This window comes from Anser anser, assembly GCF_964211835.1.
Source record: "Anser anser genome assembly, chromosome: 1".
NCBI lineage: Eukaryota > Metazoa > Chordata > Aves > Anseriformes > Anatidae > Anser > Anser anser.
The window spans coordinates 102713523-102728884 of NC_139720.1; the positions used below are offsets into that span (position 1 = coordinate 102713523).

The 15362-nt window shown below is 41.0% G+C and overlaps 2 protein-coding genes across 9 annotated transcripts in view; one reads left to right on the forward strand and one right to left on the reverse strand.

Annotated features, from left to right (window-relative positions):
• Window positions 1–3095, reverse strand: part of LOC310881449 (antigen WC1.1-like) — a 74043-nt gene extending 70948 nt beyond the window's left edge. For 4 of the 8 annotated variants that reach the window (XM_083798814.1, XM_083798813.1, XM_083798811.1 and 1 more), the window contains exon 1: window positions 2423–3095. The gene's annotated coding sequence lies outside the window, so the exon portion shown is untranslated. Of the gene's footprint in view, window positions 1–2370 lie in introns of all 8 variants that reach the window. The other 4 variants (XM_083798812.1, XM_083798809.1, XM_083798808.1 and 1 more) reach the window with 1 other exon arrangement.
• The window catches only part of KEL (Kell metallo-endopeptidase (Kell blood group)), a 42574-nt gene that overhangs the window by 3294 nt on the left and 23918 nt on the right, over window positions 1–15362 (forward strand). Inside the window, exon 3 of the mRNA XM_083799016.1 lies at window positions 10711–10864. Coding sequence (XP_083655142.1) covers window positions 10847–10864 — 18 coding nt within the window. The 5' untranslated portion in view covers window positions 10711–10846. The remainder of the gene's footprint in view (window positions 1–10710; window positions 10865–15362) is intronic.

Sequence of the window (15362 nt, forward strand, 5' to 3'; positions counted from 1 at the left end):
GCAGCTGGGAGAGCGAGGAGTGAGAAACCTCCCCGCAGACACCAAAGTCAGCAGAGAAGGAGGGGGTGGAGGCGCTCCAGGTGCCGGAGCCGAAGCCCACTGTGGCCTGTGGAGAGGCCCAGGTGGAGCAGGCTGCCCCCCCCGTCCCCCTGTTATAAATGACTGAGTCCCAAATAGGACTGCAATCAAAGTTTACAATTTATTAAACGAATAGAGGAAAGCAAACAGCGCTGGGTACGCCGGGAGTCTCTGCTCCACCAAGACGCACACCCGTTACATAAGACGGCTGATTTTTTATACTCCTAGGCTAATACATATTCATTACTACTTCTAGAAGAGGCAGGGTTATTATAATTGGTTTCCCGAATCCAAAGTCCTCCCAGGGGCGCCTGCGTATCAGTCTCTGGTGGTCTCTCGCGGGCCGCTCGGGCGGAAGGCTCATATTCTTCCTCCTTATCTGGTAGTCTCTTGGCCGGATGTCAGAAGCTACTGCACGTCCGTGCAGAGTCAGCAGTTTTTCTCTAAAAATCCCTCTGTTCTCTTATCACCTAAACCCAGGCCTCAATGTTAACCCTTCAAATCCCTTAGTGTCACGAATTGCTGGACCATTCCTTACAATCCCCCCCCCTTCTCGATACTTGAGAAACTGACCAAAGACCACAGCAAATATACCAAAACTTCTAGACTGTTACCTAGATAATGCCTACATCCTCTTTCCCTGCTCATTCAACTTTCCCAACTCATTCAAAAAACAGCTCTGTCAAACATTACATACCACACCTTTAACACCTTCAATAACCCTTTTTAACACTTCTTTTTATCTTTCTCCAGCCTGTACTTTCACCAAAGTCTCAGTCATTGGCCAACTTAATTCCATACCTTTCTCCCTCCGGGATGCTGAAACAACATATCAGTATAACATATTTCATCCCATTTTCCTTCTCTCCTCCCGACACACACCTTCAGGGCCTCCCACAGGAGGGCCCCCCAGTGACTGTTCACTACATCCCCCCACCTTCTGGAGCATTTTCTGTGTAACTTGCCAGGTTTTACTCACAAAATGAACTTTCAAGAGCCCTTGGGTTACCGAGTCCTCAGGATTCATCCCCAAGTACTTTCTCATTCTGACCCCAAGTCTCTCATATGATTTCGGTGTTGCACGCTATTATTATTCCAGCCAGGGTCGGCAAGTGGTTATTTCTGCTCTGCCGGTATTACCCCTGGTCCTGGAGGATGAGCTCTTTCCCATTTTTGTATAGCAGCTCTCCTCCTGATCATTCCCATTTCTTTCCCTGTAAACAACATATTTATATACATAATTCCCCCCCCCAAGAGTATAAGTTAGGTCCTAGGAACTGGTCTAATAGTTCAGCTAGCCTGCTGGGGTCCTCAATTAAAGACTTCATCTCCTTAAAACTCCTAACCTCTCTGCTGGTAAGGAGGGGAGGAAGTTCACCTAAGAGGATACACAGTTAGTGTTAGTACTGTTAGTATCAGGGAAGGCAAAATTCTCAGTGCCTCTTCTACCTTGTTCTAATTCTTGCCAGAGCCTAGAGTACGCTCTTCTCTAGGGACAGTGTTAATTGCAGTCCCTGTCTCCCTTCCTGGAGCGACTGCTGCTGCCATCAGTGCAATATTAGGATTACAGGCAGCATAACTTGGCTCCTCCTCCAAAAAAAAAAGGAATCTTATTGTTTACACATAAATTTAAAGCCTGAATTTTCATCAGGCCTGTATTTTGGCCAAAATACTGCTGTTTCCTTAATTGGTTCTTTTGTCCAGACTAATACACAATATTTAACCATTTTTCTTTTCTTTTATCATCTCCTCTAATTTTGAGATTATTTTTCCAATTTCTTATAATTCTTCAGGAAGAACTTTCGGTAGGCACTCCCCCAGGGATATTTCCCTGTCCCCTGGAACTCATATTTCCCATTTTTCCTAGCCCTTGTCAGTGTGCTACTACAGAAATTTCCCTCCTGCAGGGTAGCACACACTAATGTTCCAATTCTGGAAAATAGGGGTGTACTACCAAGCACTTCCCCGTGCAAGGGGTACCGCACACCTATGAGTTTACCAGATTCCCTGGTGTACTTCCAAGCACTTCCCCGTGCAAGGATTACTGTACACCAAATTTCCCTGGTGTACTGCCAGGTACTTCCCTGTGCCAGGACTTACTGTACACCAAATTTCCCTAGACTCTTCCTTTCTCTCCCTTATCTCATGCTTCGTCCTTCTCCGGCTGCGCCCCTCGCGGAGCTACGGAACCGCGGATCAGGACTCCACACTCGCTTCGTACAAAAGTACGTCTCAATCACACATCACACAGAGTCTCACCCGACCCCCAAGGCAATACTTAATATTTCTTACCTTGGTCTGTGCACAGAGTTACCGGATCAGTTCTTAAACCCGCAGTGCCTACCTTCTTCCCTTCCCCACTCCTTCACGGATCCTGCCTCTTTAATCAGTCTCGGGCCCTCTGTCAGCTCTCCGCAGAACCGCCACCGTGGATACACAGGACCGCTGAAATCAGCGGGGCATGCCTTCCTGCTGCTGCGGCGGTGGGGCTCCCCAGTAGGCGACTGGATCCCGGACGAGCCCCCAAATTGTGAGAAACACTCCGTAGCCAATAACTTAGGCTCAGGCGAGGATCTCAGTGAAGTAGTAATTTATTCGGGATTGCAATGGCGGGTGTCCCACAAGCAGGAGCACACCTACTGGTTCCAAAACACACGTTATATATTTTTGGATGACAGGACCCTCCCCTGTTTCCTCACTGAGTGGGTAATCCAGGTTCACAATCTATCTGATGCTTCACAGACAGTGCATGGCCTTCAGTTGCCGGCCTGTTACATTTCAAATTTCTTTTGACTTTTTTACTGTTTGAAGTGGTAATGTTTCTTCACTTATCTGACTTGACTTAACACCGTGATTTTCACCTAATTGTTCTGAGGAGTCTGGTTGTCTGTATTTGACAAGGTCGCCTGCTAAGTTTTCTTATCACTGCAAGCATATCTCAATACCCTATTCCTTACCTTTAAACAATGTAACTCTGCAAAAACAAAACTTTTATTCCCACATTATAGACAGATAGAAAGTTATTTGTTTTCAAAATTATAACACATTGCTGGACAGATGCAAAAAATTCCATTTTACAAATGCACTGATAAGTTAGCAGATCATTCACGATCACACATCATGAATCAAAGATAAGAGTGTAACTTGCAATCTCCATAATCCTAAATTTAGACCTTAATCTCTAAAGGACAGTGCACTACCTGGATGTACCAAAAAGGATGAAAAGGTGTCCTAGTTTTGGGTGGGATAGAATCAATTTTCCTCGTAGCAGAAAGTATGGTGCCATGTTTTGAATTTGTGATTAAAACAATGCTAATACCACACCAGTATTTTAGCTATCTCTGGACAGTGCTTACGTAACATTAAGGGCTTTTTTGCTTCTTACACTGCCCTGCAGGTGAGAAGACTGGGGATGCACAAGGAACTTGGAGGCGACATATCAAGACAAATGATCCCAAATGTGCAAAGGGATATTCTGTACCATATGATGTAGTACTCAAAAAAAAAAAAACAAACCTGTTGGGGGGCGGGGGGGGGGGGTTGTTGCCTGGTCTGTCATTGGACATTGATTAGCTGGTGGTGAGTGACTACTTTTTGCACCACTTGTTTTGATTTGTGCTGTGTTTTCTTTTTTTTTTTTTTTCTTTTTTTCCTTTTTCACTTACTAAACTCTTAACCTCACTCCACAAGTTTTCTTTCTTTAGCCCTTGTGAATTTCTCTTGGATCCTGCTGTTAACTTAAAACAAAACAGTATGAATATAAAATGACAAATTTGTGAAAGCAGAGGAAATTGAGGGCTCTGCTCGGGAAAAATAAGGTCTTTTTTATTTTTTATTTTATTTTTTTATATGTCTATCTTCTTTGTATTTCACAAACATTATTTGTGACATTGCAAAGTAATGTTAAGTGTGATCTAAAATGCAAATGGGGACAGCAGATTTGGGGACTGGATAGCAGGAAGAATTTCTATGACCGAAGACCATTAGATATCCAGTTCAGAGCTGCAACTACTGGTAAATAATATGGATATACTTCTGTCCAAAACAATACTGAAAAACAGTGTTCTTGCTGACACCTGTTAAAGCATAGCCAATAGCCATGGAATTTCTATGTTACCTAATTTAACTGTAAATATTGCGGTTTTGCATAATTTATTTTTGTGACAATACAGTTAAAACATAAATGTTGAGATGCAAGGTTCTCAGTTGTAATTGTCTGTTGTACTGTAACAGCCATGACTCAAGTGAATTTAGTTAGTAAATAATGGAAGAGCTAAAGATTGCATGTACTCAAGTTCAAACACTTGCAAAAAGTACACATGCATGCAATTTGAATGCTTTTATCACTCATTTCCTTTTAACTGCCTTGTCTTCAGACAGTGTTAAGCACTTATATGCTTCTGTTCTGCTTCTCAGAGTTAGCAGTTTGTTTTAAAAATGGATTAACTTATGCTTAGTACTTAGTCTAGGTCAATTACCCATTTCTAAGGCATCAATTTTCTTGCAAAATTCTTCTGGGCTTGCTTCTTTTTCCTGGATACTGTCCTGCTCAACTTTCATCCTTCAAGTAGTACAGCCCCCAAAACACTCCTAAGGATTTTCAGTACTTCTTAAGAAACTAAACTAATTGTTTTATTTTTCCATTCACAAACCGTTTTTCTGGAACACAAGCATTCTGTGGCAGTATTTGACAGTGGTTAACATGAGGCCATTGCAATTTCTGTTGTTCATTCCTGCACATTCAATTCTCAAATCCCTTTTTTCCTTCCAATATGACTCTCCTAATGTTCATTTTCATCACAGTTTAGCATGGATTTTCCAGGGAACAACTGATTTAAGGAAGCGAGCTTGAAGTCTTATGACTGAAATTGACTCTTTTTAGAGTCATAGTGATTGCAAATTATAGTTTTTTAGTGATTCATCATCAAAATAACATAATCTACACTTGAAATTTGTTTCTGCTTATTAGACCAATAATCTCTGAAATTCAAGGCCCTTTTCACCTCACACATTAGCATCCAGAGTTTAGGTTATAAGCCTTAGTTTTATTTTACTCTCACCAGCACAGATCTTATCCTGAATTTGCCACAGGTAAAAATTAGTGCACAACTCCAGTTCACTGTCCCTTCAGGACAGATATCAAGAAAATACTTTTTTGAAATCTTACTAGATTAACAACCATCTTGACTGTATTTTAACAATATCTGCTAAATACATATCAATGCACTTAATTCCACATTGTTATGAACCAGAATCAAGGAGATATCTGAAAGATAATTGCCATTTTTGCGTGACAGCTGGAAGGCATATCCAACATTTTATTCTTGTGCTGATCAGTGTTACACTTGGAAAACCTAACACACTGTATAGAGAAGCAAAAGAAGTTGGGGATTCTGTCACAAAGAAAAAATCTAGAGGTCCTCTCTCTAACTTGTGGGCTTAGGAGAGCAGAGCAGTCATCTGTGCCTTAAAGATAAGAAGGGAATTGATTGATAAGAATTACTTATGACGTCTCCCTCCACACACACTGCCAACCACTCTTTCTACCTCAGTAGTTAGAAAACAAGGAAACTTTTTGTCTTTACTTTCAGTAATTGATAGGAGTGTCTTCAAAGAAACTTATATGCTAACAGGAAAAAACAACTTTACTTAAACAGCACTGTATTCATGTATATGTGGATAATTCATGTATTCACCTCACAAGTTTGCCAGAGCTGTACAGGCTGTATACTCAATAAAGACATTATTGCACACTAACCATATGCAGACTCCTCCAGCATAGACCTTTCTCAAGGCTTAAATGTATATAGAGATATTCCACTGACCTGTGGCACCTGACATGAAAAAGACTTGCGTATCCACTTGGTAGTTTGGGACATATAAGATATGCTTGCTTACCTGGCTTATTGCTGCCAGATGAAAATGTGTTTTGTCCTCACCCTGAGTTTGCCAGATGCAGGAGGGTCTGCTTGAAAAGGCACATAACTACAGTGTCTGAGTTACACAGCTCCAGTTAATAACCACAGTCAAGCAGATTTTTATGAAGTGTGAGTCACATAATTTTGGATAAAATACTTGGATATCTCAGAACACAGGCACAGAGTGTGCACCTACGTGAAATGAATCCACATTCTCTCCAAAGGAAGACAGGAATTTTGGAGTAAATAAAAGTTTTAGCATCTTGATTCTCTCCATAACACTGTCACTTTCCTGCTTAACTATTCAACAAACTCTGTTGCAGCAGAATGCTACTCAGGAGCACGGTCTCCAATGGAAATCATAAGAAGAGCAGTTATGCATTGCTATTATGGTCTGTAATGACTTAAGAGAGGAAACCTTACATCCTGTATCTTTTCTACTAGGATGAGGAAACAGCTGAGGCATTTAATGTCTTTTTTTTTTTTTTTTTCCAGTTTTTAATATTTATGATAGATCTTGTGTTGCCTGGCCCTCTGAGTTAGACAAACATGACTGGGAAGCAGTGACTTTCCATTTGTGGCAAATAAAATTGTAAGGGAACAGTTTTATCAGCTGAATGTTTGCATCACCTAATGCAACTCACCCTAGAGTACTGAAGGAGTTAGCAAATCCTAATTAGAGCTCTCTCAATAATCTACCAAAGGTCCTGGGACTATGGGAAGGTCCAGTCTGACTGGAAGTAAGCCAACGTTATACAACACTGCTATGGTGGGTCTTCTCATGCTACAAGAAGTGCATGTGAGAAGACCCAGGAAAATACAGACCTGTTAGTCTAACCTCATTGCCTGGAAAGATTATGGGGAAGATTACTCTGTGTGCCACTGAAAGGCATTCAAAGAATAAAGCTGTTATCAGGCATAGTCAACATGGGTTCATGAAGGGAAAGTCCTTTTTTAGTAATTCAATCTTCTACAACAATATCACCCACTTAGTGGATGAAGGGAAGGCGGTGCATAAAGTTTTTCTGGATTTTAGTAATGCCTTTGATATCATCCCTCACAGCGTCCTTCAGGAGAATTCTCCAACTCTGAAACGAACAGTTTCATAATATGGTGAATGATGAACTGGCTGAACAGTGGAGCTCACAGTGTGGCAGCCTGTAATCTGTCTGATGGCCAGTCACCTATGGTGTTCCCCAGGGCCCAATTCTAGGGCCTGTTCAACATTTTAATCAATGACCTGGATGCAGAAGTTGAATGCAGCCTCAGCAAGTTCACTGATGACACTAGACTGGGAGGGGCTATTGACTCTTTGGAAGGCTGGAAGGCCTTGCAGAGAGATCTAGAAAGGTTGGAGGACTGGGCAATTGGCAACGGCATGAAGGTCAACAAAGGAAAATGCTGGGTTCTGCACCTGGGACAGAGTAATGTTGGACACAGGTACAGGCTGGAAGAAGAGTGGCTAGAGAGCAGCTCAGCAGAAAGGGATTTGGGAGTGCTGGTTGACAGTAGGCTTAACGTGAGGCATCACTGCACCCTGGCAGCCAAGAGAACAAACTGCATTTTGGGGTGCCTTAACCACAGCATAGCCCGCCAGTCAAAAGAGATGATTCTTATGCTGTGTTTAGCATTGGTGTGGACTCAGCTTGAATATTTTGTGCAGTTCTGGTCTCTACAATGTAAAAAGTATAGTAAGATAGTTGAATGAGGAGGGCAACAAAACTGGTAAAGGGGCTGGAAGGCAAGTCCTATGAGGAGAGGCTGAGGACACTTGATTTGTCTAGTCTGGAGAAAAGAAGGCTAACAGGCCACCTCATTGCTCTCTACAGCTTCCTGAGCAAGGGAAGCACAGAGGTGCTGGTCTCTTCTCCCTGTTAACCAACATTAGGACACAAGGGAACTGAAGCTGTCAGGCAGTTGGAACTCAATTATATTTCTAGGTCCCCTTCAGCTCCCCTCCCCTCCCCTCCCCTCCCCTCCCCTCCCCTCCCCTCCCCTCCCCTCCCCTCCCCTCCCCTCCCCTCCCCTCTCCTCTCCTCTCCTCTCCTCTCCTCTCCTCTCCTCTCCTCTCCTCTCCTCTCCTCTCCTCTCCTCTCCTCTCCTCTCCTCTCCTCTCCTCTCCTCTCCTCTCCTCTCCTCTCCTCTCCTCTCCTCTCCTCTCCTCTCCTCTCCTCTCCTCTCCTCTCCTCTCCTCTCCTCTCCTCTCCTCTCCTCTCCTCTCCTCTCTTCTTGCAAGACAGCTTTCTCAGCATCCCAGGGCCAATGAAAATGGCCCTGGGATTCAAAGACCAGTACTCTTCTCTGAAATAGTAGCACCACTTCCTGAAATATTCTATCCGTACTGACAATGAAGTTTTAATCCTACTGCTTTTCAAGATGTGTCTTGATTAATTTACGAAGTGTGGGAATGTTCATACATACATGTACTTTCAAAGTATTTTTAGATAGTGTATATGGAAGGATCCATATGGTGTGGCAATACCAATGTAGAATTTTCTTAATTTATGTGTTAAAATCACATTTAACCACAAAGAAACAGAGGATCTGTGTAAAAGATACCAGCTTATGAAACTAGGAAACTGCAGTCGTATTGCTTTAGCATACCGACAAAGAGGCTTTTTTTGGTCTTCTTACATTATGTTTTAAAACTTAATACTTCAGCCAAGATTTTACCTGTTTTAATTTAAATTATATTGTGTTCTACATGATCATAGCCATTGTATACTAAAAAGGCAATAAATTCCATGCCTAGAGAATTTATAAAGCTTAGATAGTGTTCATTAGAGAAAGTACAAGTTAAGATACCTTCAATACTTAAAGCTTGGGAGCTGTTGGATGGCATAATTATGAAGATGAAAGAGTTCAGACACATAGGTAAAGCAGATAAATAAACTGTATATTGCTGTGAAAGAATTTGTTCCGTCAATTCACAAAGATATCTCCACTGTAAGATCACTTGTAGTTAAAACTAGTCAGGTCCCTACACACATATTCATACCATTTCTTTGTACGCAGTATTAGTTCAACTACTGAAAAATGTTTGTGAAAGACTACTAGAGCTATAGCTGTTGTGAGAAAAGATTTAAAGTAGAGAAGAGTAGAAAAGGCACAAAGGCAAAAGTGGCAGAAAATACAAAAACATACAAAAGACTTAAAGATGTATTGAAAAAAAGGATTACAATTTTTTTATTTTATTTTATTTTTTTTTTACATATTTACATTTCTCAGTTTGCATAAAGATTTGGGGTCTGACTAGCTGTAAATTACTTTAGGCCATCATGAACGAAGCACCTTTGCATATATTGGATAGTTTGAATCACAGAAACGCTCATTCCAGTGATGTAGGAATTGTGACTACAAAAAATGATGTCTTATAGCTTCCAATAAGACAAATCTCAATCACTTACGCAAGAAGTATTTCAAATTGGAGTCTGAAGTTAAGCTGAAGGGTGGTGACCTATTACAAGGAAAGAAAGGTCAGTAAGGATCTTTTTTGTTGTATACAATAATTTTTACAGTATTTAGAGATGTTAATTAAATATAGAAATATATAACTACTAGTGACCTCAGAGGTAGAAAGAACTGGGTATATGTAACTGGTCTCAGACATATAACAAGTGTTTTTGTCACAGTATATACAAAGTTTCAGCACTACTGGAATACGGATTAAAATTCGATTGGTGGTGGGAAGAAGATTTGGATTTTAGGAGAGCTTCCCAAAATTTTGGGAAGCTCTGAACAGCTGAACAGATATCTGTTTGTTTCCAAACTAGTGAACCAAAACACTGTATTCCCCTGAGATACTCACAAGGTAGGGAGGTAAACTGTCCTGTCCCAGTGTTCTGCTTGCTTCGGTCATTTTGGAAGCTGACACCAAACTCGTCTCCACCATCCCTCTCAAATCCCAGAATCCACTTGATCAGGTCTCAGCTCCCAACTTCCATTACTCTGTTTTTAATGTCTCAGGGAAGTGATCCTTGTTTTCATTACTCAAAGTAAATTAACCGTGTGCCTTAATCTCTTCAATATGCATTCATAAGGAAGCAAAGAAGCACAGGCTGCCATCACCTGAGAAGCAACATTCAGTTGTAAATAGAGTCAGTAACAATCTATTTATTTATTTATTTATCTGTTTGTCTATTTATCTATCTATCTATTTATTTATTTATTTTATGCCTCTTAATCCAAAAGAGAAAGAACCAGAAGCGGATTTCTGTTCATGCCTTGAATGAACTTAGATGCAGATGAGACAGAGAAAAAAAAAAGGCAGCATGTCAGCCTTCCTTTTGGGAGAGGAGGAACAATAGGATCCATATCCCACGGAATCTTGCAATAGACAGAGGTCTCTAGGCCACAGAGCATCAGGTTGAAACAGGCTAGAAGCAGTGAAAATATCAGACCAAAACAGGCTTGTTGGGTGGGTAGGATAGTAAGGCCGTTGGAGAGAAAAGAAGCAAATAGTTGAGAAGAGGCTGGAGGAGACAGAATCACATACTTCTTTTCAAATAGATTTCAGTATAGTGCCAGAAGAGAGAAAGACCTTGGGTTGCAGGGAGATGCAGAAGGGAACAATAAAGCTAGTTTTATGAGAAACAGGGGTGTTAGGAAGAGAAGGTGGGTGGAGAGTTTGCAGAAATATATCCATTTCCCTCCCTCCCATTTTCTTTAAGGGTGTTTTTCTCAGAGCTTTTCCTTGCTTTTCTCCTCCCCACAGCAATCAGCCAAGCTGGGAAGAAGAGATTGTCTCCGAACTCAGTAGTGTGCCATGAGCACAGAAGACTGATAGTAAACAAGTAAACAGAGTTGACAACTGCGGTAACTACAGAGGCAAAGCCAGCTCAGTGACAAAAATGAAGACTGTTCCAGAGGTAAGGAAGGTTTGTCTTATTTTCTTTCCCTGTCACAGCAGCTCGTCTTATTATTACTGCCCTAGGGTACTGGAGTAATTGAGATTTGAGACTTTGTATCCAGAAGGGTCTTGCCCAGGTCTCAGAATTACTGATGTGGTGGGGTATGGTGTGAGGATTTAGGGATTCTTGCTCTTCCTGTTAGTCATCCTAACTGCCATTCCAAGTCTCTATTCAGACCTGTCTGAAGCCCTGGCAATAAATATTAATAAGCTGATTATTTGCTTCTTTTGTTGTATCCTTATTTTTCAACAAACAAATTATTTTCAGAAAGCACTTATGCAGAAATGTGCTTTTTTTTTTTTTTTTTTTTCTCAACAAGTTGTGGGTAAATGTGGCATAGCTTTCTGAACACGAAAATGGCTAATTGCTCCCCATGCAGTGTGGTGTCCTTTTTCTGGTTTTACATCTCACAGAAATGATTAGTAGAGTGTTAACTGGATATTTATAGACAAATTACTAACCGAGCTGTTAGCTGAGAGTTGCTAAAAGGTACAAAACATTCATATATAGTAGTGATAGTAATATTTTTTATGTAATTTTTATTACATAAAAATTTTTTATTTTACATGTAACTAGATTATATTCAAAAGAAACATATTTTGTTATGTTGAAAACTGTTCAGTGTTGTAAGAGATATGTTTTTATTGCAAATGGTTGTTCACTTTATCTCATCTGCATTTTTCTAGCTAAAGAATTTGCAGAAAAGTTTGGTTTGTATATCCATTCTTGTATTACTGTGTGATGGAGATCAGCCAACAATCACAATTTCAAATAGTTATCGGCCTTTGTTATGTTTCTGACTTTTAGTAGTTCAGAATATAATTCAACACACTTTCTGTTTAGTTTCTCATGTTAGGAGGTAGGATACTTTGAACGCAGTCTAAAACATTATTTCTCAAATGCCATTCAGTGTGCTCAACTTATGTGTTTAAATGATTTGCTGACAAAAGACAAATTTAAGAAAATGCTAAATTAGTTTTAAGGCATTAGTTTGAAAACATCATCCACTTAACTAATGTGATATAGACAATTTGGGCAACAGTTGAAGTCAGTAATTCTTGAATAGTCTACTGGCTGATAAACAATACCCTTAAATCATCTGGTAAACATTTATGAAAAATAGCTCCAATTCTCCCTACTTTTGGTCTCTTTATTTTAATGAATTTAATTTTCCTCAAAGTTACAGTCATCTTTTTCTACAGCAGTACTAAACACTGGGGAAATAAGAGATGGGGGAGAATCGGGCAAAGGAACATCAACCTCTGCAGACTTCGAGATGTCTTGCAAAGAGAAAGAAGGAGATGCTGAAGAAAAATCAAATTTTTTGGCTGATTTAATTGCATCAAACTGTTTTTTCTTTAATGTTACCCAGTACCTGTCAGGATTCTGCTAGCATGCTCTCATTCAAATGGGGTAATTTGTGTAGTACATATTTTCAGTGTTGTTCATTTTATAACCAAGGACGATTAGAAGTCTGCTTATAGTGATTTTACAGGCATTTGTTCTCACTTAGCTACAGTGAAGCCATTTAAATTTAAGCACTTGTACGTTCGTCAAAGAAAAGCGTGAAAGAACTGAAACCGTAGTGGAAATTTATCTTCAACTTCATGCAATTACTAATCATACTTCTCACTCACTCAAATGAGGTCCATATGTAAGAGCTCTGTCAGAGATTAAAGGCTCTTTATCCTCTTGCACAGGCTTCTTCAGGCCATTCACTTGTCTCTTTATATGGGGCATGTTGGGTGATGCAACCAAACCTCAAATATACCACATAAAATGCTTCTACTTCCTGCGTGCTTTGTAACGTTCCTGCATCCTGTGCCCTGGGAGTTTGTATAGCCCATTTCCAGTTCCATCTAGTTAAATCCACACTTTCTTGCCAAGGATCACTGAATTAGGATGGACTTTATATTTCACTTTAAGTTTCACAATGTCAAACCCAGCCCCAGTAACAGAGGCCAGATTAGAGAGACATTCCTTAGGGAAGGTGAGGTGCTTAAAGAAATTTTTTTATCCTTATGGCTCACATAATGTAGACCTTAAAATCCAGTTTCTAACAGAGAAGTATAATCATAGAATCATATGATTCTACAATTCTGTGATAACATAGACCTTAGACTCCAGTTTTTAATCTAGAGGTACACAACCAATTTCAATTTCCCTCGGCAATGTTCAAGACGCATTTGGATAATGCCCACAATAATATGCTTTAAATTTTGGTTAGCCTTGAAGTGATCAAGCAGTTGGACTCAATTATCTTTCTAGGTTCCTTCCAACTCTCCTCTCCTCTCCTCTCCTCTCCTCTCCTCTCCTCTCCTCTCCTCTCCTCTCCTCTCCTCTCCTCTCCTCTCCTCTCCTCTCCTCTCCTCTCCTCTCCTCTCCTCTCCTCTCCTCTCCTCTCCTCTCCTCTCCTCTCCTCTCCTCTCCTCTCCTCTCCTCTCCTCTCCTCTCCTCTCCTCTCCTCTCCTCTCCTCTCCTCTCCTCTCCTCTCCTCTCCTCTCCTCTCCTCTCCTCTCCTCTCCTCTCCTCTCCTCTCCTCTCCTCTCCTCTCCTCTCCTCTCCTCTCCTCTCCTCTCCTCTCCTCTCCTCTCCTCTCCTCTCCTCTCCTCTCCTCTCCTCTCCTCTCCTCTCCTCTCCTCTCCTCTCCTCTCCTCTCCTCTCCTCTCCTCTCCTCTCCTCTCCTCTCCTCTCCTCTCCTCTCCTCTCCTCTCCTCTCCTCTCCTCTCCTCTCCTCTCCTCTCCTCTCCTCTCCTCTCCTCTCCTCTCCTCTCCTCTCCTCTCCTCTCCTCTCCTCTCCTCTCCTCTCCTCTCCTCTCCTCTCCTCTCCTCTCCTCTCCTCTCCTCTCCTCTCCTCTCCTCTCCTCTCCTCTCCTCTCCTCTCCTCTCCTCTCCTCTCCTCTCCTCTCTCCTCTCCTCTCCTCTCCTCTCCTCTCCTCTCCTCTCCTCTCCTCTCCTCTCCTCTCCTCTCCTCTCCTCTCCTCTCCTCTCCTCTCCTCTCCTCTCCTCTCCTCTCCTCTCCTCTCCTCTCCTCTCCTCTCCTCTCCTCTCCTCTCCTCTCCTCTCCTCTCCTCTCCTCTCCTCTCCTCTCCTCTCCTCTCCTCTCCTCCCCTCTCCCTCTCCCTCTCCCTCTCCCTCTCCCTCTCCCTCTCCCTCTCCCTCTCCCTCTCCCTCTCCCTCTCCCTCTCCCTCTCCCTCTCCCTCTCCCTCTCCCTCTCTTTTTTTTTTTTTTTTGTGCTTTGCAATATTCTGCTATTCTCTTCCTGGTATATGTGCAATTCTCTAGTTGTTTCACGCTGGAGTCTTGAGGGGGACAGTCGAGTTTTCTTACAGGTTTTAAAGAAAAGTGGTTATTTGTGACATTTTCTATTTCAAAAGGAACGTAATTTATAGCACTGACGTAGATCTACTGTTAACAAATACTTTGGTCTTGAGTATTGATTTCTCAGATTCATTAGTATCTGCATGTTATCAGAGGATATCTGTTTCTCTCTTTTGAGTACTAAATAGCATAATTAACACTCAAAAGAGAGAAATAGTTATCCTCTAATAATGTGAGACTAAAGAACTACAAAATGCTAATCATTTTGTTATAGGTATAGGACAGATTTTCTGTGTTAAAGACAAGAAGTATTCCAGAATTCCAGAAAATTCTAGAGCATAGTGAATATAAATAGTTCACTCTTTCCTAGATGGTGAGAGACAAGGGCTTGGATTTTCTTTTTCCTTTCAGCAAAGCAAATTTTCTTTTGCTCACTTCCCTCACTTCTTCTGTACTTGGAGAGTAAAAGCTAAAGTGTTTTACTACAGGGGCATTTGAAAGGAATTTAGATTTCCTCTTTTATATTTCCTACACTATGCTTTGCCAGTATGTTCATGTTTTGTATTTTGCTTGTATGCACTTGCTCTCTGCTTAGTTATCCTGTATCCTGTCTTAAGAAGTCATCAGAAAAGGATTATGAAGGGATAAAAGTAGTTAGGTATTTAACCCTTGTTACAGCTGTCAAATAAGCTGCTTTTGAGAAGTCAATGTTACTGACTGAATAAATGGACATTTGAAATATATCAAATAATAGGGTCTGTTTTGTTGTTTTGTTGTTGTTATTTTATTTGTTTGTTTTCTGTTTCTTTCTATATTTTCTGTTCTGTTAATGTTTTTATGCAGAAATCACCACCACAGTGTCCAAACATACTCCAGAAGTATATTTCTGGAGGTGATTTACTAAGATGGTTAACAGCAGGCTGTTCATTTCCTTAGCCTTTCCTCAGGGGAAGGGGCCTATGCTGTGAAGTATATGCCTACTTCTTGTAGGGTTTTGTTATTTTTGTAAAGATACACGTTTTCTGATATTTGTTTGTTTGTTTGTTTTTGCATAGTAAGCATGGTGATTAATGCACTTTAATGTAATCTTTAGTTGCTCCATGTAAGTGAGCAGAAAGGGCAAACAAGGAAGAA